We start from the raw sequence: 25,492 nt of genomic DNA, 5'->3' as shown, positions 1-25,492 counted from the left end.
TAAACCTACACAGGAAGTGATTTTCTCTGACAAACGGGTTACAAAATCACAATGAAGAAGTGGTAACAGATGATGTAATCACTACAGATTTTTTAATTTCATTTTTTTTTTTTTTCTTCTTTTAAGCATAAGGATCAGCATGCTTTATGCAAACATATAGTTCAGAACAAATGAAAACCATGACAGTAAAGTTTTAACAAACTTTGCAGAACTTTGTCACAGAAAGATCAAAAAAAAAAAAAAAAAAAAAATGAACGGGTCTCTCTCTCTGCTGTGATGGTGATGTTTTCTGGGCTTGTTGAAATATCCACACTTGTGGTCTTGGCACGCAACAGGAAGTGTGCAAGACTGTCCATGGCATGAAAAATGGCAAAGCGCAGTCCCGGCTAGAAATTGTATTGTTATAAGAATGTTCTTAGAACATGTACTGCTAATGTTTTCAGTTGCAAGTTTTATTTTTGTTTCCCAGAATATTCTCCTAAAAGGCAGCATAACATTAGTTTAAAAAATCCAAAAAATATTTTGTGATAACATTGTTAGAACATTATCCCCTAACATTCTTATAAATGTTTAGCAAGAAGTTTCCCATCGAGCATTGGATATGGACTCCTGTGTCCTCAGATGTCAAATCTTGGTTGAAATGAAAATCAGGTTGATTTCTAAACCCAACATTTGTTTGACGTTAAGCTCATGCACTCCAAAAACAGCATTACAGCTTCACTTATTACAAATCAGATTTATTTTATTTCTGTCATATGTGTACAAAAGTTCTTATTGAGAGAAAAAGAGGTTTAGATGTTGATGTCTGTCTGAAAGTAATGGTTTGGTTTAATGTCACCATTATGGTGATCAGTGTTTGCTTTAGTTATGCAGTTTGACTCTTTTGGCTATGATAATTGTTTGTTATGACAAGTACAGCAAAATAAATCATGATCAGATGATGCTAGCTCTTTGTTGACAATAAGGATATTATCATCATGTAGTTGTCTGATTATCTGATTTCATCCAGTCTAATCTGTTAAAAACTTCACATTATTTCTTATAGCAGCGTTTTAACCAGATAGTCTCAAATATTAAATAACAATAAAAAAAAAAAAAAAAACACTGTGCACACAACTTTGCTAAGTCCTTTTAAGACACATACACACAGATCAAGAATCAGCGAATGAACCTCAACAATGGTGACAATCAACAAAAAAAGATAAACAGATCATCTGAACACTAAAGTCAACACAAAAACAACAGAAAAAAAAAAAAAAGCAAATAATAAGAATTAGAAAAAATAACCAGACAATTCAGCTGCATAATTTATTCGTGCTGCAATGCATGCTGGGAGTCATGGATGAGTCTTGTACTATGCTGGTACCCAGCATGCATTGCGGCATGAAGCTTTTGATTGTCACCATTATTGAGATTCATACACTGATTCTTGATATGTGTTTAAGTCTGAATGACATTGAACTTCAAAATGATTTGAGCAAAAACTGTTCTCAAAATCCTTCATATTTTTTGTTTGTCACATCACTGATAGATTTCATTCTGTTATCATGATCTGTTATCTGGTGATTAAATTATATAAAAAAAGTGACCAAAGAATGCAATCGCTGGAGCGGTCAATCAATTATCAGTGACTGAGTTCTGGACGCACCAAAACTCACGTTTTATTCAATTAATCTCTTTATTATATTATATTAAATCATGTGTGCACTGTTATTTATGATGAAAGCATTCATTAGTGTGCAGAAATTGAGTTACAATGACAAGATCACTACTTTCATGCGCTTAATGTCTGTGATCGACTACAGTGTTCATCACTGCAACCTTTCATGCCACTATCTAAATATAATGCTATAGATCTAGATGTAATGCAGCACTTTTCATGATTAGTTAACCTTGAGAGCTGTAATAATAAAAACGTGCTAAAAGTTTTCCAGTGAGTAATACTTGTCTATTTCATATGTAAAGATGTCAGCCAATCACAGCAGTGGGCGTTTACACTGAAGTCTTACAGCAGACACGCCGCTTAAAACAGAGCGTTCAAATAAGAGGACTAAAATCAGGGTAGGAAAAAAGCCTTTTATTTCTAAATTATTACAATTTTTGATGTAAAAAGCATACTAACATTTTAAGTGCATCTCAGGAAACATTATAAAACAATAAAACAACGCAGTTCATGATCCCTTTAAACTGCATGGAGGTTAATAACTGATCAGGTTTATTGAAGCATTAGCCGTATTGAACATACAAAGTAAAGTGGAAAGGCTTTATAAAACAACATAATACAGTCTGTCACTCATTTGATGCTGCTGTAGATCACTGAAGGCTCTTCCATAGTTTGAACAGTTGATCGCCTAAAATAAAACAAACAAACAAAACAACAATGATGTTAGAGCTCAGATTATATGATCTATGCTGGTTAAACTGGTGTGTGACAGAAATAAAGTCAGTCTGGTTAGTAATAAGTGAAGCTGGTAATGCTGTTTGTGGAGTTGTTTAATCAGATCTTGAGAGATTTAATGACTTTTATCTTCAGTTCATCTAAGGCTGTGGCTGAAGAAAGTTGTAGTTTGTGTTCTTATTTCTCTTTCTTTCAGTGTTTGTTCACAGCAGGAGTTTGAATGATTGAAAGAATGTTTCAGGAACATCATACTAACCTTTAAATAACATTCTACTAACATTAAGGAAACTGAGCATTTCATGTTCTTGGAATGTTACAAATCAACGTTCCTAGAATGTTAACTTTTAAATCAAAATTAAGTTGAAAGAACGTTTGAGGAACATTATAATTTTTTTAAAAAACGTTCCTCTAACGTCAAGAAAACTGGAATTTTTTTACATTCCCAGAACCAACACTGAATATTTAGAGAACGTTCTTATAACAAAATTCCGTTAGCTGTGTTGGCATCCTTCTGAAGGCACTCCGCCTGCGCTTGAGGTGTTGAATGCTCTGTTAATAATTTAAACATGTTAATTACACAAATAAAATGATTGATTGAACAGTGATTGATTAGCTTATATTTATTTATTTATTGTAGACTTTATTATTAAGCAAAGTAAACATTTTGCTGAAATATCCACAACATAAGAGCTCACGGTTTATCCGTCGATCAGATGCGCGTGAAAGTTGTGTTTGTTACTATAGCAACAGTAGAATCTGGGTGCATTGTTTCAGAATCAAACAATCATTGTAAAAAGAGCTTTTGTTACGTCGAGATGGTGAGAAAATAAGTTGTAATCATGAGAAAACAAGGCCTTTTAGGGCTTCCGTAAGCCTGTCTTTTAATGCCAATTATTGCAAATTTATTTGACATTATTGCAAAAACAAGACACTTCAAAAGACCTCAAACAACAATAACAAATTCTATACTTTGACAAAAATACTGATTTAATGTATTTTATAATGTTTCAATGTATATATTCACAACAAATTTATGACAAATGCTGTTATAGGAGCAGTCCAGAAAAATGAATGGGTCTCTATGGGCCTCTGCTGGATGAATATGGTAATTACACCTATTTTTCTAAAACTGTAATTCCTACAAGCTTTTCTCTAACCAGCAGATGGCAGAATTCTGCATCTAACACTTAGATCAATATCCAGAAACAACTCGTATTTAATTTTTTTTTTCATAAAAATGTAATCTTTCATATGCATGCTAATGGTGTAGTTGAGGATTTTTGCAGTAAATTGGTGAAAAAAATTAATTCATATCCCCCAAAACACAGCATAAACATACAGATGAGAAGTAAATGGAAAAAAAAATGTCATTTGTATTAAAAAATGTTTTCTTTTTTCTTTTTACAATCCCTCTATACATTTTTGGGGTCACATTGACCCCAAAGACCACAAGTGTAAACAGGAAACAAGAACATGTGGTGCTGGTTAAGTTGGTTTTCTCACCTCACTGCAGCATCGGACTGATGAACTCTTATATTGTCGTAATGGTTTTCATTCTCCTCTGCTCTCTTCGTCTCTTTCTTTCTGTGATGTTGGACAGTTGCGTACTGGATCTCCTCAGTATCTCTGGATTCAGGAGTTTTTCCTCTGAATCTCTTTGGTTTCACACTGGCATACAGAGCATCATTGGCTGAATCCGGTTCAGAAAGAGGCTCATCATGGACTGAAACTCTCTGTGATGCGTCAGAATAGAGATCATTCTGAAATACAAGAAAATAAGTCATTATTCATTAAGACATGCAAATCAGTTTGATCTGAAGTCTGGATTCTCAGTCTAGAGCAGATTATCTCAAACTTTTCAGATGAAGTTCCACATCAGATGGAATAAGATCAATGTACTGAAGAAGAATAAGAATCAGTATTTTATGTGAAATACACTGCTGATGTAAGTGCTAATGATTATCAAATGATTAGACAACCATCTACGTCAAAATATTATTTTTCTTGTTAAAAATTAAATTATTTAAAATAAATCTTCTTTATATAAAATTTTCTTCATGTGTAATACCACATGAGCGCGCTTCATAAAGAGTTTGATATGCATTGGTCTAAAGAGAGGAAAATATCAGTTTGTGAAAGTTTTTGCTGGATTGTGTTAAAGAGCCCCTAATTTGGATTTTTGAAAATGACCTTTCATACAGTGTGTAGCTGTATGTGAATGTAAACAGTCTGCAAAGTTATACAGCTGAAAGTGCATCATAAATAAAGTTATTGTCTCTCAAAAGAAAGAGTTGACTCTGAACCGCTGAAACGAGTCGTTTGTAATTTGAATCTTCGCGAAGTTCATACGTCACAAGTTAACACATTAGCATAATGCTCATCTACGTTCTGCGTGGACATCCTGCAAAAGCTTGAACCCCCAAACGCTGTAGCTTGTTCATGTGGATAACATGTCGACAAAACTCTGCTGTGAAAGGAAATTCGGTTTATTTTCACTTCCAAAGTGTGAGGCTGTGAAGAATCAGTGGTTAAAGATGGGACAGAACCTGCTTTATTTGGACCAACTTGCTCCTCAGAATCACAAACTGTAAGTGTGATTAATTATTGGTGTATTTTATACTGAGTGTTCAAAATACATAGTTTTGTGTTTTAGCTATATTGTGCATGTCTCCGGCGAACTCATTACTGTCTCAGTGAAATACTTCTGCTAATCAGCTGTGGGCCACTATTACCTAAAACTGTGTCCATTAATACAGACTGTCTTTCGTTCTTACTACTTTGAGTAATGATAAAGGATGGAGCAAGATTTGTATTACAAACTTTAATGTTACAGCAGTCATTTATGTTAGTGCTCGGCTAACGTATGCACTGTCATTAATACTGTTAATAATACAGTTCCCACATGTGCACCGCAATATATTAGAAATATATACATTGGTTTGTTGATGGACATACACTTGTTAATGCTGATGGAGAGGAATTACAGTTGCAACATATTGTAAGTCAAACTGAGTAGCGTATCACTGAGAAACGTCCTGCTCAAATCGGGTTGAATAACTAATTCTTCCAATATTTCATCATCAGACTCATGCTCGGATTGATAGGGTAAAATCAATACCATCGTTACTGTCTTTACAGTGTGTACAATCGCTGTGCTTTAGGAAGCCTCCGGAGCTGTAAGTGGGAGACCAATCACAACAGACTGGACCTTCCGGCCAATCAGAGCAGAGCAGGCTTGCAGAAAGGAGGGATTTAGAGAGACTGATTCATCCGACGAGTCGTTTGAGAATCATTGAAAAATGTGATGATGTGCAATGTATATTATGATAAAATGAGTGTTTTTTGACCTTTGATGCATGTAAACCTGTTGTAGGAGACCTACTAAACAAAATTAGGAACCTTTCAAGTAGCATAATAGATGCACTTTAATAAAGACATTGATAATTTTAGTCTCCCATCAGTACAGTTACAGTCTGAAACACAGATAACGGCTGATCGATTGATTTTCTGTTTCTGTAAAGTCGTGTGTCTGGATGATTTACCTGTGTCACTGTGAGATCTTCAGTTTTATCACTCCTGCGTTTCTTTCTGTTATAATGACAGACATTAAAGGATTAATCAACTTTCAAATAAAAATTTCCTGGTAATTTACTCACCCCCATGTCATCCAAGATGTCCATGTTCTTCTTTCTTCAGTCGAAAAGAAATGAAGGTTTTTGATGAAAACATTCCAGGATTTTTCTCCTTATAGTGGACTTCAATGGACTCTAAACAGTTGAAGGTCAAAATGACAGTTTCAGTGCAGCTTCAAAGGGCTTTAAATGATACCAGACGAGGAATAAGGGTCTTATCTATTCTACTTACGGAACGAACACGGCACCAGTGAAAATGACAGATCGTTTCTCTAGATAAGACCCTTATTCCTCGTCTGGTATCATTTAAAGCCCTTTGAAGCTGCACTGAAACTAATTTTGACTTTCAACCGTTTGGGGTCAATTGAAGTCCACTATAAGGAGAATAATCCTGGAATGTTTTCATCAAAAACCTTCATTTCTTTTCGACTGAAGAAAGAAGGTCATGGACATCTTGGATGACATGGGGGTGAGTAAATTATCAGGAAATTTTTATTTGAAAGTTGATTAATCCTTTTAATATTTCAAATTAATAATAAATATGTGTACTATTTTTAAAAATTATTAATAATCAAACACAAAGGAGCCATTTCCTTCTACATTAAACCAAAACTGAACATATACAATCACTGCAGATTTTTTTTATTTATTTATTTATTTTTAAATTGAGCTCACATTATAAACAGGATGATGATGATGATGATGATGATGATGAATAATCCTCCAGATGTTGCTGCGATCACAATCACATTCCTACCAGCACCATGATGAACTGAAAGAGGAAGATCATCATGATTAACTCTCCAAACTGATGAATGATGTGAAGATACAGGAGTGTGTTAATAAAAGCTTCACCTGTGACAGTTACAGCGTCTGATCTCTGAGATCCATGTTGATTGTGAGCCTGACAGTAGAAGCGTCCACTCTGTAGTGCACTGAAACTCTGTCCAGATCCAACAGCTGAGCTTTCATTCTCCTTAAACCAGCTGAAGTTCAGAGCAGGAGGGTTTGAATCACTGCTGCAGATCAGAGTCACTGAATCTCCTGACACTATTTCACCAGATCCAGTTATCAACACTGAGACGTTCCTGGGAGGGTCTAAAACGGATACAATTGAAAATGTTGGAAAATTGTGGATTTGCATGTGAACAATGTGCAGATGATCATTAACTCACACATGACGTTTAAAGTCACAGCATCAGAGTATTTCTCTCCATGTTCATTGATGGATCTGCACTTGTATTCTCCACTGTCATCAGAGCTGATATTTGAGATGCTGTAGATTCTTCCAGATCCTACAAACGTTCCTCCTTTAAACCAGCTGAAGTTCAGAGCAGGAGGGTTTGAATCACTGCTGCAGTTCAGAGTCACCGAATCTCCTGACACTCTTTCACCAGATCCATTGATCAACACTGAGACGTTCTTTGGAGGATCTAAAACAGACAAATGAAAGTGTAGTTCCAAACATAAACTCAATACATTTTGAAAAGAACAAATGAATCTGTACTCACACATGACATTGAGCTCAACAGCAGGAGAGATGTGATTGTGTCCGTGTACAGCACAGCTATATCTGCCTGCATCCTCTCTTCTGACTGACTGCAGCAGGAGTTCATTGTTTCTGTCTCTTCTCTCAGTTAATGGCTGTGGGTTTCTGTACCAGATGAATGTTGCTCTGTCAGTCAGAGTGCAGCTGCTTTTACATGTCAGACGGAGTGAATCTCTCTCTGTCACTCTCTCAGGAGACTCCACCTGAAGATCTGAACACAACACACACATTTGATTTTGTCATACACTGATTATTATTCAACATAATGCACAGAAGAAGAGAGAAACCTCATGAAAGTCACCTGTGACAGTAAGATTCACACCTGATTTACCAATCCATTTACCATCAGGTTTATCAGTGGTGAATCTGAAATAGTACATTTGTGAATCCTTCAGTGTCACATGACTCAGTCTGATGGTGCAGTTCTGCTGTTTATCTCCCAGATCAAGCCTCTGACTGTATTCAGGGTCCTCAGACAGATCTGGAGGCTCTACACCCTCTTTTACAGTGTCTTTGGTCCAGAACACTCTCATGATCTGATGTCCAGTAGGGTATGTATAAGTGCAGCTCATTATCACTGATGAGTCCTTTAGTGCACAGATGTGTGAAGGACTGTAACTCACACCCCAATGAGCACTAGAAACCCCTGAAACACAGAATTCATCAAGATGAAAATGTTGTTTTATCAGTTTGACCATGAAAACATGACAATATTTTATTAATATTTGAAAACAGTGACTCATTACAGGAAATATAAGCTCATCTTCTCACAATCTATTGAGTGATAAATGATCGGTGTGATTTACTTCATCAGTTTTTATGGAGAGTGTTTCAGAAAAGCAGAAATAAATGTACAGAGGCAGAGGAGTGAAGAGAAAATCAAGAAATCAGCCAAGAACAACATGATGCACTCTGAAAAAAATGAAATGTATGAAAAATAAGACTAAGAAAATATCAGTTACATCAGACCATGAAAACCTAGGAATGCATATGAATACTTTTATTACATGAAAACGATGCCTTATTTCAGAAAAAAAAATACAGGCTAATCTTCTTAAAATCTATTAAAGGATCTCAGTGTGATTTACTTCATCAGCTTTGAAGGAAGGTGTTGCAGAAAAGCAGAAATGAAAAGAGACAGACGTGTGAAAACAGTGCAACATCAGCAACAGACAACATGCTGCTCTATCAAATAGTACAACAAATGACAAATAAATGTGTTTTACAGCTTTTAGTTCATGTTTATAAAAAACAGCCAGAAATATTGATGATCTGGTGCTACACAGCCTAACTGTAAAGACTCATTATGGAGTCTTTGAAATAAAATTAAATAAAAAACAGATTGTTTCTAATGTGAATGAAACAGAGACTCACCGTGAATCATGAGCAGAAAGATCAGAGGAAGACGAGGAGCCATTCTGACCAACATCAGCATAAAATATATCTATAATACATCATAAATCATCACTCATATACTCATAAACAGTGTATGTTCATCACTCTAAACAGCTCTTAGTGTTAGTAAGATCTTTGAACATCTGAAGATTATTAATGCTCAACATCAGTGTGTGTAAATGAACTGATCATTAGATGTACAGAAGATGTTTCTCATGTCAGGAATCATGTGTTATATGAGCTTCATCTATAGAAATAATCATCAGTTTTTATTTAAGTATGAATGTGTTTGTCTTACCGTGTTGAAGCTCATCAGATCAACAGCAACCAAATGACTGACTGTTTTAACTCAAGCACTTTAGCTTCACAGTGAAGGACTTTCTGTGGTTAACACTGTTTATTAATGACCAGTGCTGGAAATATCAGTGTCCCTCCCTCAACATGAGAACAACATCACTGAACTAAACCTAATTAAAGAAACATAATGATCTTTTTCTTTAAGTTAATTTAAATACATTTACTATGAAGACGTTTAGAGAACAGGATTGAGTAACCAGATGTTCTGCTGGATATTTCACACCTATTGTGAAGGTTAGTTGACGTTTTTGCACTCAGAAAGAGAAACTCTTTTTCCTCTTTTGTCTGTCGACATCTTTCATTCCTGTGTCACGTGATTAATGCTTCTGCACAACAGTGACGTCCATGAGAGGCAAGCAGGTGATCAGATAGATGATTTACTTACTAAAGTGCAGAATTTAGACACATATTTTGAAGCCCAGACGACTTTTAATTACTTAACAAATGCCAGAGGAGGCTGACATCATAAACTCCTCTCATTACCAAACTGACCAATCAGAATTGATATTCAAATGACGCGACGTCCTTCACTTCCGTTAGTAATGCGGCCTGAAGCGAGAAATACAAGAGAAAACATTCAAAAAATGATGTAAAGAGCCGCTGTTAAAGCGAACAGGGACTGAAGAAACTAGAGACGCAGGAATGGATGAGTTCAGAATTAAAATACAAACATATGAAGGAGTTTGAACACAGTACAGGATAAAACAACATACACTTGAAGATGAATAATTGTGATTTTATTATTATTAATTGCTTGAAAGAACAATAAAAATTGTCATATCATAACAATAACCAGTGGCGCAAAAATGGGGTATGCAGTATATGCAGTGCATAGGGGCGCCGCACGGAGGGGGGCGCCATTGTGCCAAAACGTCTTTGAAAATCTTTTTGAATAAAACGTTTAAAATAAATTAAAAAATGATGTTTGTTGAAAAATAATGTTTGTTTAGCATTTTAAATTCAAGTGATATCAACTGCTCACCATTTCGACAAGAGCCGTTGCTCTGTTACGGACAGTCACGTGTCCAAAATGGACAGAGGAGGGAAGCGTTTCTGGGGCGCAGAACAGAAAACAGAAAACGCAAAAAAGAAAATGAAAATGAAAAACAGTGTCTTAAAATGAGGACATCGATGTCCATGTGGATAACAAGAAATTGGTAAGCGTAACCTATATCACTGTAAGTGTTTGATGTCTTACACCGGTCGGTCTGCGTGTAGCGCCGCTTCAAGTCTTTTATGAATGATCCGCTGAATCACTTTTGTTACATTCAAAACGCAGATTCAGAAATGAAACACTGCTGTGAATTGCGTGGAGACGAACAGTTCTGCTTTGTCTTTATAGTTTCATTGGCAAAATTGAACAAACCAGACAATTTTTTGTCTAAAATAACACAATATAAACTTATTTTAAACTTACGTATAAAATAAATATTGCATTTTGCACTCATTTTATTTGGGACAAAAACAGCACTCGTGTAATATAGAAATCCGTTACTTTTGTGATACTGCTTAACTCATATGATAAATATGAGACAAAAACTCAATAAGGGGCATTTTTGCTCCAGTATCTTGAGTTTTATGGCCATTCTAACTGCATTCTGTAAGCTCTATCCATCGCATAGTGAGTTGTTGCCCTGCATTATATTCCTCATCAGATGACCTACAAAGGTTTGGGGCGGGGCAAGTGCATTAAAAAATTTAAAGTTTTTTTTTTTTTTTAATCGTAATTAATTAATCTAATTAACGTGTTAAATCGACAGTAAAATGCAGGAAGTTTTCTGTGTGTGAGGGTTAGGGGATATAGAGTGGCAAGAAAATTGAAAAATGTGAGAAAATGTGAATCCTTTGGATTTTCTGGATTAATTGATCATATCAATTGCTCAATGTCATATCATATTATCATTAAAGTCACAAGTAGACAAAACACAATGTAGGCTAGGGGGGGCGCCAACCATGATCTTGCATACCCCTCAGCAAATGTGCAGTTGCGCCCCTGACAATAACACAGTACGCCAGAGTCCAACAGTCTTTCAGTCCAGATTAAGTGCCCAGGCATGAATGAATGATTGTGATTGACAGGTGACGCTCATCAAGGTTGATGTCAGTAGCAGGAGATGGTGACCTCTGGTGGTAGTTTGAGAGTTTGAACAAATGAGATGATCACAAATAAAACTGATCAAGTTACAGAAACACAAAAGACAGAATAACAGAAGCTGATTGAGCACTTTGAGACCATAAATGAAACATTGTCCTTTGTGAATGTGTACAATTATGATTTTGTTCAGTGTTTCAGGGTAAAATGATTGATTATGATTTAAAAGCAAGTGTTTGTAGATGAAATTCATTTTCAGATTCTTCTTTGTAACATTTACACTAGCTACGTTTTTAACCCATTTTGCCAGATACTGTAGCCTATAGCAGACTTTGTGTAAGTCAAAGATGTAGGAGAATATGTTTTTTGTGGGTTTTCATAAATTGTTTTGAGGAAAAACATGAAAATATACAGTTGTGGTTTAATTTTTGGTAATTTGATTTATTTGATCAGCATTTAGATGGTTTATTCTATAATCGATCTGGCAACAGTTTCATGTTTCTTCAACTATAAAGAAATAAACATCTTTAGTGACTCAGAACTGATGATCCCTGTCAATCATCTGTGGCTCCGCCCACAGAGCTCAGGATTGGTTCCTTCATGCTCCGCCTCTTACTGCAGCATCTTCCTGTTGATCTGAACAAACAATAAGATGAAGAAAGACTGACTGAAGTTCATCAACAACATTATAAAACCTTTCACAAGATCCACAAAACAATCACACTAGTGCTGAAGAGAGTTTTATTGATTATATTGAGAAGAGCTGCAGGTTCAGACACTCACTGATGGATTCTCATGTTTAGAAAAGCTCTGAGGATCAAGAGTCCTGCAGGAGTCTTCAGGAGCTCTGGGATGAACCGTCTGTGTGAAAGAGAGAGAGAGAGATCGGTCATGTGATCATCTGTGATGGATCATCTGACTGTGACGTCTCACTTACTGTGATTGTGTCGTACAGGTCAGAGGTCATGGACTTGAGATCAAGAGCTGTATATGTGTCTTCATTGGGATCAGAGACCTACAGGAGAGACAGAAGGACTTACATCACAAAATATCACAATAATAAATATATAATATTAAAAATATGGTCAATAATAAATTTAGGAATATACACATTTTATAGAAACACTATAAAAAATGCAGGAAAAAAGATCCCTGACAATGTTCAAAGTAAAGGGTTTTTTTCATGGGACGCCGTCACAACCACCTACATCAAAATATTATTTTTCTTATAAAAAATTAAATTATTTAAAATAAATCTTCTTTATATAAAATTTTCTTCATGTGTAATACCACATGAGCGCGCTTCACACAGAGTTTGATATGCATTGGTCTAAAGAGAGGAAAATATCAGTTTGTGAAAGTTTTTGCTGGATTGTGTTAAAGTGCCCCTAATTTGGATTTTTGAAAATGACCTTTTATGCAGTGTGTAGCTGTATGTGAATGTAAACAGTCTGCAAAGTTATACAGCTGAAAGTGCATCATAAATAAAGTTTTTGTCTCTCAAAAGAAAGAGTCGACTCTGAACCGCTGAAACGAGTCGTTTGTAATTTGAATCTTCGCGAAGTTCATACGTCACAAGTTAACACATTAGCATAATGCTCATCTACGTTCTGCGTGGACATCCTGCAAAAGCTTGAACCCCCAAACGCTGTAGCTTGTTCATGTGGATAACATGTCGGCAAAACTCTGCTGTGAAAGGAAATTCGGTTTATTTTCACTTCCAATGTGTGAGGCTGTGAAGAATCAGTGGTTAAAGATGGGACAGAACCTGCTTTATTTGGACCAACTTGCTCCTCAGAATCACAAACTGTAAGTGTGATTAATTATTGGTGTATTTTATACTGAGTGTTCAAAATACATAGTTTTGTGTTTTAGCTATATTGTGCATGTCTCCGGCGAACTCATTACTGTCTCAGTGAAATACTTCTGCTAATCAGCTGTGGGCCACTATTACCTAAAACTGTGTCCATTAATACAGACTGTCTTTCGTTCTTACTACTTTGAGTAATGATAAAGGATGGAGCAAGATTTGTATTACAAACTTTAATGTTACAGCAGTCATTTATGTTAGTGCTCGGCTAACGTATGCACTGTCATTAATACTGTTAATAATACAGTTCCCACATGTGCACCGCAATATATTAGAAATATATACATTGGTTTGTTGATGGACATACACTTGTTAATGCTGATGGAGAGGAATTACAGTTGCAACATATTGTAAGTCAAACTGAGTAGCGTATCACTGAGAAACGTCCTGCTCAAATCAGGTTGAATAACTAATTCTTCCAATATTTCATCATCAGACTCATGCTCGGATTGATAGGGTAAAATCAATACCATCGTTACTGTCTTTACAGTGTGTACAATCGCTGTGCTTTAGGAAGCCTCCGGAGCTGTAAGTGGGAGACCAATCACAACAGACTGGACCTTCCAGCCAATCAGAGTAGAGCAGGCTTGCAGAAAGGAGGGATTTAGAGAGACTGATTCATCCGACGAGTCGTTTGAGAATCATTGAAAAATGTGATGATGTGCAATGTATATTATGATAAAATGAGTGTTTTTTGACCTTTGATGCATGTAAACCTGTTGTAGGAGACCTACTAAACAAAATTAGGAACCTTTCAAGTAGCATAATAGAGGCGCTTTAATAAAGACATTGATAATTTTAGTCTCCCATCAGTACAGTTACAGTCTGAAACACAGATAACGGCTGATCGATTGATTTTCTGCTTCTGTAAAGTCGTGTGTCTGGATGATTTACCTGTGTCACTGTGAGATCTTCAGTTTTATCACTCCTGCGTTTCTTTCTGTTATAATGACAGACATTAAAGGATTAATCAACTTTCAAATAAAAATTTCCTGGTAATTTACTCACCCCCATGTCATCCAAGATGTCCATGTTCTTCTTTCTTCAGTCGAAAAGAAATGAAGGTTTTTGATGAAAACATTCCAGGATTTTTCTCCTTATAATGGACTTCAATGGACTCTAAACGGTTGAAGGTCAAAATGACAGTTTCAGTGCAGCTTCAAAGGGCTTTAAATGATACCAGACGAGGAATAAGGGTCTTATCTATTCTACTTACGGAACGAACACGGCACCAGTGAAAATGACAGATCATTTCATTAGATAAGACCCTTATTCCTCGTCTGGTATCATTTAAAGCCCTTTGAAGCTGCACTGAAACTAATTTTGACTTTCAACCGTTTGGGGTCAATTGAAGTCCACTATAAGGAGAAAAATCCTGGAATGTTTTCATCAAAAACCTTCATTTCTTTTCGACTGAAGAAAGAAGGACATGGACATCTTGGATGACATGGGGAGTGAGTAAATTACCAGGAAATTTTTATTTGAAAGTGGACTAATCCTTTTAATATTTCAAATTAATAATAAATATGTGTACTATTTTTAAAAATTATTAATAATCAAACACAAAGGAGCCATTTCCTTCTACATTAAACCAAAACTGAACATATACAATCACTGCAGATTTTTTTTATTTATTTATTTATTTTTAAATTGAGCTCACATTATAAACAGGATGATGATGATGATGATGATGATGATGATGAATAATCCTCCAGATGTCGCTGCGATCACAATCACATTCCTACCAGCATCATGATGAACTGAAAGAGGAAGATCATCATGATTAACTCTCCAAACTGATGAATGATGTGAAGATACAGGAGTGTGTTAATAAAAGCTTCACCTGTGACAGTTACAGCGTCTGATCTCTGAGATCCATGTTGATTGTGAGCCTGACAGTAGAAGCGTCCACTCTGTAGTGCACTGAAACTCTGTCCAGATCCAACAGCTGAGCTTTCATTCTCCTTAAACCATCTGAAGTTCAGAGCAGGAGGGTTTGAATCACTGCTGCAGATCAGAGTCACTGAATCTCCTGACACTATTTCACCAGATCCATTTATCAACACTGAGACGTTCCTGGGAGGATCTAAAACGGATACAATTGAAAATGTTGGAAAATTGTGGATTTGCATGTGAACAATGTGCAGATGATCATTAACTCACACATGACGTTTAAAGTCACAGCATCAGAGTATTTCACTCCATGTTCATTGATGGATCTGCACTTGTATTCTCCACTGTCATCAGAGCTGATATTTGAGATGCTGTAGATTCTTCCAGATCCTACAAACGTTCCTCCTTTAAACCAGCTGAAGTTCAGAGCAGGAGGGTTTGAATCACTGCTGCAGATCAGAGTCACTGAATCTCCTGACACTATTTCACCAGATCCAGTTATCAACACTGAGACGTTCTTTGGAGGATCTAAAACAGACAAATGAAAGTGTAGTTCCAAACATAAACTCAATACATTTTGAAAAGAACAAATGAATCTGTACTCACACATGACATTGAGCTCAACAGCAGGAGAGATGTGATTGTGTCCGTGTACAGCACAGCTATATCTGCCTGCATCCTCTCTTCTGACTGACTGCAGCAGGAGTTCATTGTTTCTGTCTCTTCTCTCAGTTAATGGCTGTGAGTTTCTGTACCAGATGAATGTTGCTCTGTCAGTCAGAGTGCAGCTGCTTTTACATGTCAGACGGACTGAATCTCCCTCTGTCACTCTCTCAGGAGACTCCACCTGAAGATCTGAACACAACACACACATTTGATTTTGGCATACACTGATTATTATTCAACATAATGCACAGAAGAAGAGAGAAACCTCATGAAAGTCACCTGTGACAGTAAGATTCACACCTGGTTTACCAGTCCATTTACCATCAGGTTTATCAGTGGTGAATCTGAAATAGTACATTTGTGAATCCTTCAGTGTCACATGACTCAGTCTGATGGTGCAGTTCTGCTGTTTATCTCCCAGATACTGAAGCCTCTGACTGTATTCAGGGTCCTCAGACAGATCTTTAAGCTCTACACCCTCTTTTACAGTGTCTTTGGTCCAGAACACTTTCTTGATCTGATATCCAGTAGGGTATGTATAAGTGCAGCTCATTATCACTGATGAGTCCTTTAGTGCACAGATGTGTGAAGGACTGTAACTCACACCCCAATGAGCACTAGAAACCCCTGAAACACAGAATTCATCAAGATGAAAATGTTGTTTTATCAGTTTGACCATGAAAACATGACAATATTTTATTAATATTTGAAAACAGTGACTCATTACAGGAAATATAAGCTCATCTTCTCACAATCTATTGAGTGATAAATGATCTGTGTGAATTACTTCATCAGTTTTTATGGAGAGTGTTTCAGAAAAGCAGAAATAAATGTACAGAGGCAGAGGAGTGAAGAGAAAATCAAGAAATCAGCCAAGAACAACATGATGCACTCTGAAAAAAATGAAATGTATGAAAAATAAGACTAAGAAAATATCAGTTACATCAGACCATGAAAACCTAGGAATGCATATGAATACTTTTATTACATGAAAACGATGCCTTATTTCAGAAAAAAAAAATACAGGCTAATCTTCTTAAAATCTATTAAAGGATCTCAGTGTGATTTACTTCATCAGCTTTGAAGGAAGGTGTTGCAGAAAAGCAGAAATGAAAAGAGACAGATGTGTGAAAACAGTGCAACATCAGCAACAGACAACATGCTGCTCTATTAAATAATACAACAAATGACAAATAAATGTGTTTTACAGCTTTTAGTTCATGTTTATAAAAAACAACCAGAAATATTGATGATCTGGTGCTACACAGCCTAACTGTAAAGACTCATTATGGAGTCTTTGAAATAAAATTAAATAAAAAACAGATTGTTTCTAATGTGAATGAAACAGAGACTCACCGTGAATCATGAGCAGAAAGATCAGAGGAAGACGAGGAGCCATTCTGACCAACATCAGCATAAAATATATCTATAATACATCATAAATCATCACTCATATACTCATAAACAGTGTATGTTCATCACTCTAAACAGCTCTTAGTGTTAGTAAGATCTTTGAACATCTGAAGATTATTAATGCTCAACATCAGTGTGTGTAAATGAACTGATCATTAGATGTACAGAAGATATTTCTCATGTCAGGAATCATGTGTTATATGAGCTTCATCTATAGAAATAATCATCAGTTTTTATTTAAGTATGAATGTGTTTGTCTTACCGTGTTGAAGCTCATCAGATCAACAGCAACCAAATGACTGACTGTTTTAACTCAAGCACTTTATCTTCACAGTGAAGGACTTTCTGTGGTTAACACTGTTTATTAATGACCAGTGCTGGAAATATCAGTGTCCCTCCCTCAACATGAGAACAACATCACTGAACTAAACCTAATTAAAGAAACATAATGATCTTTTTCTTTAAGTTAATTTAAATACATTTACTATGAAGACGTTTAGAGAACAGGATTGAGTAACCAGATGTTCTGCTGGATATTTCACACCTATTGTGAAGGTTAGTTGACGTTTTTGCACTCAGAAAGAGAAACTCTTTTTCCTCTTTTGTCTGTCGACATCTTTCATTCCTGTGTCACGTGATTAATGCTTCTGCACAACAGTGACGTCCATGAGAGGCAAGCAGGTGATCAGATAGATGATTTACTTACTAAAGTGCAGAACTTAGACACATATTTTGAAGCCCAGACGAGTTTTAATTACTTAACAAATGCCAGAGGAGGCTGACATCATAAACTCCTCTCATTACCAAACTGACCAATCAGAACTGATCTTCAAATGACGCGACGTCCTTCGCTTCCGTTAGTAATGCGGCCTGAAGCGAGAAATACAAGAGAAAACATTCAAAAAATGATGTAAAGAGCCGCTGTTAAAGCGAACAGGGACTGAAGAAACTAGAGACGCAGGAATGGATGAGTTCAGAATTAAAATACAAACATATGAAGGAGTTTGAACACAGTACAGGATAAAACAACATACACTTGAAGATGAATAATTGTGATTTTATTATTATTATTATTAATTGCTTGAAAGAACAATAACAATTGTCATCATTGTCATATCATAACAATAACACAGTACGCCAGAGTCCAACAGTCTTTCAGTCCAGATTAAGTGCCCAGTCATGAATGAATGATTGTGATTGACAGGTGACGCTCATCAAGGTTGATGTCAGTAGCAGGAGATGGTGACCTCTGGTGGTAGTTTGAGAGTTTGAACAAATGAGATGATCACAAATAAAACTGATCAAGTTACAGAAACGCAAAAGACAGAATAACAGAAGCTGATTGAGCACTTTGAGACCATAAATGAAACATTGTCCTTTGTGAATGTGTACAATTATGATTTTGTTCAGTGTTTCAGGGTAAAATGATTGATTATGATTTAAAATCAAGTGTTTGTAGATGAAATTCATTTTCAGATTCTTCTTCGTAACATTTACACTAGCTACGTTTTTAACCCATGTTGCCAGATACTGTAGCCTATAGCAGACTTTGTGTAAGTCAAAGATGCAGGAAAATATATGTTTTTTGTGGGTTTTCATAAATTGTTTTGAGGAAAAACATGAAAATATACAGTTGTGGTTTAATTTTTGTTAATTTGATTTAGTTGATCAGCATTTAGATGGTTTATTCTGTAATCGATCTGGCAACAGTTTCATGTTTCTTCAACTATAAAGAAATAAACAACTTTAGTGACTCAGAACTGATGATCCCTGTCAATCATCTGTGGCTCCGCCCACAGAGCTCAGGATTGGTTCCTTCATGCTCCGCCTCTTACTGCAGCATCTTCCTGTTGATCTGAACAAACAATAAGATGAAGAAAGACTGACTGAAGTTCATCAACAACATTATAAAACCTTTCACAAGATCCACAAAACAATCACACTAGTGCTGAAGAGAGTTTTATTGATTATATTGAGAAGAGCTGCAGGTTCAGACACTCACTGATGGATTCTCATGTTTAGAAAAGCTCTGAGGATCAAGAGTCCTGCAGGAGTCTTCAGGAGCTCTGGGATGAACCGTCTGTGTGAAAGAGAGCGAGAGATCGGTCATGTGATCATCTGTGATGGATCATCTGACTGTGCCGTCTCACTTACTGTGATTGTGTCGTACAGGTCAGAGGTCATGGACTTGAGATCAAGAGCTGTATATGTGTCTTCATTGGGATCAGAGATCTACAGGAGAGACAGAAGGACTTACATCACAAAATATCACAATAATAAATATATAATATTAAAAATATGGTCAATAATAAATGTACTAAATGTAATAATAAAATATACACATTTTATAGAAACACTATAAAAAATACAGGAAAAAAGATCCCTGACAATGTTCAAAGTAAAGGGTTTTTTTTCATGGGACGCCGTCACAACCATCTACATCAAAATATTATTTTTCTTATTAAAAATTAAATTATTTAAAATAAATCTTCTTTATATAAAATGTTCTTCATGTGTAATACCACATGAGCGCGCTTCACACAGAGTTTGATATGCATTGGTCTAAAGAGAGGAAAATATCAGTTTGTGAAAGTTTTTGCTGGATTGTGTTAAAGAGCCCCTAATTTGGATTTTTGAAAATGACCTTTCATGCAGTGTGTAGCTGTATGTGAATGTAAACAGTCGGCAAAGTTATACAGCTGAAAGTGCATCATAAATAAAGTTTTTGTCTCTCAAAAGAAAGAGTCGACTCTGAACCGCTGAAACGAGTCGTTTGTAATTTGAATCTTCACGAAGTTCATACGTCACAAGTTAACACATTAGCATAATGCTCATCTACGTTCTGCGTGGACATCCTGCAAAAGCTTGAACCCCCAAACGCTGTAGCTTGTTCATGTGGATAACATGTCGACAAAACTCTGCTGTGAAAGGAAATTCGGTTTATTTTCACTTCCAATGTGTGAGGCTGTGAAGAATCAGTGGTTAAAGATGGGACAGAACCTGCTTTATTTGGACCAACTTGCTCCTCAGAATCAAAAACTGTAAGTGTGATTAATTATTGGTGTATTTTATACTGAGTGTTCAAAATACATAGTTTTGTGTTTTATCTATATTGTGCATGTCTCCGGCGAACTCATTACTGTCTCAGTGAAATACTTCTGCTAATCAGCTGTGGGCCACTATTACCTAAAACTGTGTCCATTAATACAGACTGTCTTTCGTTCTTACTACTTTGAGTAATGATAAAGGATGGAGCAAGATTTGTATTACAAACTTTAATGTTACATCAGTCATTTATGTTAGTGCTCGGCTAACGTATGCACTGTCATTAATACTGTTAATAATACAGTTCCCACATGTGCACCGCGATATATTAGAAATATATACATTGGTTTGTTGATGGACATACACTTGTTAATGCTGATGGAGAGGAATTACAGTTGCAACATATTATAAGTCAAACTGAGTAGCGTATCACTGAGAAACGTCCTGCTCAAATCGGGTTGAATAACTAATTCTTCCAATATTTCATCATCAGACTCATGCTCGGATTGATAGGGTAAAATCAATACCATCGTTACTGTCTTTACAGTGTGTACAATCGCTTTAGGAAGCCTCCAGAGCTGTAAGTGGGAGACCAATCACAACAGACTGGACCTTCCGGCCAATCAGAGTAGAGCAGTCTTGCAGAAAGGAGGGATTTAGAGAGACTGATTCATCCGACGAGTCGTTTGAGAATCATTGAAAAATGTGATGATGTGCAATGTATATTATGATAAAATGAGTGTTTTTTGACCTTTGATGCATGTAAACCTGTTGTAGGAGACCTACTAAAAGAAAAAATTAGGAACCTTTCAAGTAGCATAATAGAGGCACTTTAATAAAGATTGATAATGTTAGTTTCCCATCAGTCTGTACAGTTACAGTCTGAAACACAGATAACGGCTGATCGATTGATTTTCTGCTTCTGTAAAGTCGTGTGTCTGGATGATTTACCTGTGTCACTGTGAGATCTTCAGTTTTATCACTCCTTCGTTTCTTTCTGTTATAATGACAGACATTAAAGGATTAATCAACTTTCAAATAAAAATTTCCTGATAATTTACTCACCCCCATGTCATCCAAGATGTCCATGTTCTTCTTTCTTCAGTCGAAAAGAAATTAAGGTTTTTGATGAAAACATTCCAGGATTTTTCTCCTTATAGTGGACTTCAATGGACTCTAAACGGTTGAAGGTCAAAATTACAGTTTTAGTGCAGCTTCAAAGGGCTTTAAATGATACCAGACGAGGAATAAGGGTCTTATCTAGCAAAACCATCGCCATTTTCTTAAAAAAAAATACAAATGTATATGCTTTATAGGCACAAATGATCGCCTTGCAAGTGCTTCGCCATTCCGCCTTCCATATTCTTCAAAAAGCTTACGCTGAATGTCCTACACCTTCCTTATTCTACTTACGGAACGAACGTGGCGCCAGTGAAAATGACAGATCATTTCATTAGATAAGACCCTTATTCCTCGTCTGGTATCATTTAAAGCTCTTTGAAGCTGCATTAAAACTGTAATTTTGACCTTCAACCGTTTAGAGTCCATTGAAGTCCACTATAAGGAGAATAATCCTGGAATGTTTTCATCAAAAACCTTCATTTCTTTTCGACTGAAGAAAGAAGGACATGAACATCTTGGATGACATGGGGGTGAGTAAATTATCAGGAAATTTTTATTTGAAAGTGGACTAATCCTTTAACTGCATATGGACAAATATTTCAAATTAATAATAAATATATGTACTATTTTTTAAAAATTCTTAATAATCAAACATAAAGGAGCCATTTCTTTCTACATTAAACCAAAACTGAACGTATACAATCACTGCAGATTTTTTTTATTTATTTATTTTTAAATTGAGCTCACATTATAAACAGGATGATGATGATGATGATGATAATGATGATGAATAATCCTCCAGATGTCGCTGCGATCACAATCACATTCCTACCAGCATCATGATGAACTGAAAGAGGAAGATCATCATGATTAACTCTCCAAACTGATGAATGATGTGAAGATACAGGAGTGTGTTAATAAAAGCTTCACCTGTGACAGTTACAGCGTCTGATCTCTGAGATCCATGTTGATTGTGAGCCTGACAGTAGAAGCGTCCACTCTGTAGTGCACTGAAACTCTGTCCAGATCCAACAGCTGAGCTTTCATTCTCCTTAAACCATCTGAAGTTCAGAGCAGGAGGGTTTGAATCACTGCTGCAGATCAGAGTCACTGAATCTCCTGACACTATTTCACCAGATCCATTGATCAACACTGAGACGTTCTTTGGAGGATCTAAAACAGACAAATGAAAGTGTAGTTCCAAACATAAACTCAATATATTTTGAAAATAACAAATGAATCTGTACTCACACATGACATTGAGCTCAACAGCAGGAGAGGTGTGATTGTGTCCGTGTACAGCACAGCTATATCTGCCTGCATCCTCTCTTCTGACTGACTGCAGCAGGAGCTCATTGTTTCTGTCTCTTCTCTCAGTTAATGGCTGTGAGTTTCTGTACCAGATGAATGTTGCTCTGTCAGTCAGAGTGCAGCTGCTTTTACATGTCAGACGGACTGAATCTCCCTCTGTCACTCTCTCAGGAGACTCCACCTGAAGATCTGAACACAACACACACATTATATCTAGTGCTGCTGTCATACACTGATTATTATTCAACATAATGCACAGAAGAAGAGAAAAAACTCATGAAAGTCACCTGTGACAGCAAGAGTCACTCCTGGATCACCAATCCATTTACCATCAGTTTTATCAGTGATGAATCTGAAATAGTACTCGTGTGAATCCTTCAGTGTCACATGACTCAGTCTGATGGCGCAGTTCTGCTGTTTATCTCCCAGATACTGAAGCCTCTGACTGTATTCAGGGTCCTTAGACAGATCTGGAGGCTCTTCACCCTCTTTTACAGTGTCTTTGGTCCAGAACACTTTCTTGATCTGATATCCAGTAGGGTATGTATAAGCGCAGTTCATTATCACTGATGAGTCCTTTAGTGCACAGATGTGTGAAGGACTGTAACTCACACCCCAATCAGCACTAGAAACCCCTGAAACAGAATTCATCAAGATGAAAATGTTGTTTTATCAGTTGGACCATGAAAACATGACAATATTTTATTAATATTTGAAAACAGTGACTCATTACAGGAAATATAAGCTCATCTTCTCACAATCTATTGAGTGATAAATGATCTGTGTGATTTACTTTATCATCTTTTATGGAGGGTGTTTCAGAAAAGCAGAAATAAATGTACAGAGGCAGAGGAGTGAAGAGAGAACCAAGAAACCAGCCAAGAAAAACATGATGCACTCTGAAAAAAATGAAATGTATGAAAAATTAGACTAAGAAAATATCAGTTACATCAGACCATGAAAACTTAGGAATGCATATGAATACTTTTATTACATGAAAGCGATGCCTTATTTCAGAAAAAAAAAAAAAAATACAGGCTAATCTTCTCAAAATCTATTAAAGGATCTCAGTGTGATTTACTTCATCAGCTTTGAAGGAAGGTGTTGCAGAAAAGCAGAAATGAAAAGAGACAGACGTGTGAAAACAGTGCAAAGAAATCAGCAACAGACAACATGTTGCTCTATCAAATAATACAACAAATGACAAATAAATGTGTTTTACAGCTTTTAGTTCATGTTCATAAAAAAATAGCCAGAAATATTGATGATCTGGTGCTACACAGCCTAACCGTAAAGACTTATTATGGAATCTTTGAAATAAAATTAAATAAAAAACAGATTGTTTCTAATGTGAATGTAACAGAGACTCACCGTGAATCATGAGCAGAAAGATCAGAGGAAGACGAGGAGCCATTCTGACCAACATCAGCATAAAATATATCTATAATACACCATAAATCATCACTCATATACTCATAAACAGTGTATGTTCATCACTCTAAACAGCTCTTAGTGTTAGTAAGATCTTTGAACATCTGAAGATTATTAATGCTCAACATCAGTGTGTGTAAATGAACTGATCATTAGATATTAGAAGATATTTCTCATGTCAGGAATCATGTGTTATATGAGCTTCATCTATAGAAATAATCATCAGTTTTTATTTAAGTATGAATGTGTTTGTCTTACCGTGTTGAAGCTCATCAGATCAACAGCAACCAAATGACTGACTGTTTTAACTCAAGCACTTTAGCTTCACAGTGAAGGACTTTCTGTGGTTAACACTGTTTATTAATGACCAGTGCTGGAAATATCAGTGTCCCTCCCTCAACATGAGAACAACATCACTGAACTAAACCTAATTAAAGAAACATAATGATCTTTTTCTTTAAGTTAATATTAAAAAAAAAACATTTACTTTGAAGACGTTTAGAGAACAGGATTGAGTAACCAGATGTTCTGCTGGATATTTCACACCTATTGTAAAGGTTAGTTGACGTTTTTGCACTCAGAAAGACATAGGTTGCGTCCAAAACCGCCTACTTCTCTACTATTCAGTAGGGGAAAAGCAGTAGGCGAGTGAATAAGTATGTCCGAAGCAAAAAGAGTAGGCGAAAATTACCTGGGTGACGTACTAATTCTCGTGAGATTCGGACGTGCGTCTACTTAAAGTGTGTCCGAAACCGCCTACTCTCTACTATATAATAGAAAAGCAGTAGGCGAGCAATTAAGTATGTCAGAAACCTCAGTAATCATAAATGAGTAGTCGAGAAGTTCCCGGATGGCCTACTGCTTCCGCCCAGATTCTGAAGTTTTCCTCGATCGATACTTTTCTATCCCAGGAGGCCACGGGAGAGGATACGTCATAATTGAACACGGAGGAGAAAAGCGGCGCGGATGCTTTAAAATGTGAGTATTGAAAACTAAAAACACGGTTCCTTGTAATAAAATAGCATTTGTTGAACTACTGTAGAGTAAACCGCTGAATGTGTAAAGATGCTAGACACTATAGTTGTGATTTTACAGTAAAAACACGATTTATTATGATAACAGGGGAGCTCTAGTAAACACACATAACTTAATTCTCCGAAGTGGATTTACATATTCTAAACCACATCTTAAAGGTGCTTATTAAATGTTTATTTAACATCTGACAGGAACATCTTCTTTAAGTATTATGGCTTATGAGTGATGGATTATGTATGAGTGATGTATGTGTGCTATTATGTAGAATTCACTGTTGTCAACA

At 36.2% G+C, this 25,492-nt stretch overlaps 2 protein-coding genes across 2 annotated transcripts in view; both read right to left on the bottom strand.

Moving 5' to 3' along the window:
• LOC127515850 (B-cell receptor CD22-like) overlaps window positions 1-17,755 on the bottom strand; it is a 42,868-nt gene extending 25,113 nt beyond the window's left edge. The window contains exons 1-7 of the mRNA XM_051899954.1: window positions 17,528-17,755; window positions 17,209-17,278; window positions 16,132-16,479; window positions 15,793-16,041; window positions 15,457-15,714; window positions 15,137-15,379; window positions 14,954-15,053 (exon numbers count right to left, since the gene is read on the bottom strand). Of these exons, the coding sequence (XP_051755914.1) occupies window positions 14,954-15,053; window positions 15,137-15,379; window positions 15,457-15,714; window positions 15,793-16,041; window positions 16,132-16,479; window positions 17,209-17,278; window positions 17,528-17,542 (1,283 nt within the window). The 5' untranslated portion in view covers window positions 17,543-17,755. The remainder of the gene's footprint in view (window positions 1-14,953; window positions 15,054-15,136; window positions 15,380-15,456; window positions 15,715-15,792; window positions 16,042-16,131; window positions 16,480-17,208; window positions 17,279-17,527) is intronic.
• Window positions 17,756-18,301: 546 nt separating this feature from the next.
• Window positions 18,302-25,492, bottom strand: part of LOC127515784 (B-cell receptor CD22-like) — a 224,895-nt gene continuing 217,704 nt past the window's right edge. Inside the window, exons 15-16 of the mRNA XM_051899841.1 lie at window positions 19,268-19,345; window positions 18,302-19,120 (exon numbers count right to left, since the gene is read on the bottom strand). Of these exons, the coding sequence (XP_051755801.1) occupies window positions 19,097-19,120; window positions 19,268-19,345 (102 nt within the window). The 3' untranslated portion in view covers window positions 18,302-19,096. The remainder of the gene's footprint in view (window positions 19,121-19,267; window positions 19,346-25,492) is intronic.

Source organism: Ctenopharyngodon idella, chromosome 1 (genome assembly GCF_019924925.1).
Source record: "Ctenopharyngodon idella isolate HZGC_01 chromosome 1, HZGC01, whole genome shotgun sequence".
NCBI lineage: Eukaryota > Metazoa > Chordata > Actinopteri > Cypriniformes > Xenocyprididae > Ctenopharyngodon > Ctenopharyngodon idella.
Note: the sequence above shows the minus strand (reverse complement) of the source record. Positions and strands in the feature narration are given on the sequence as shown.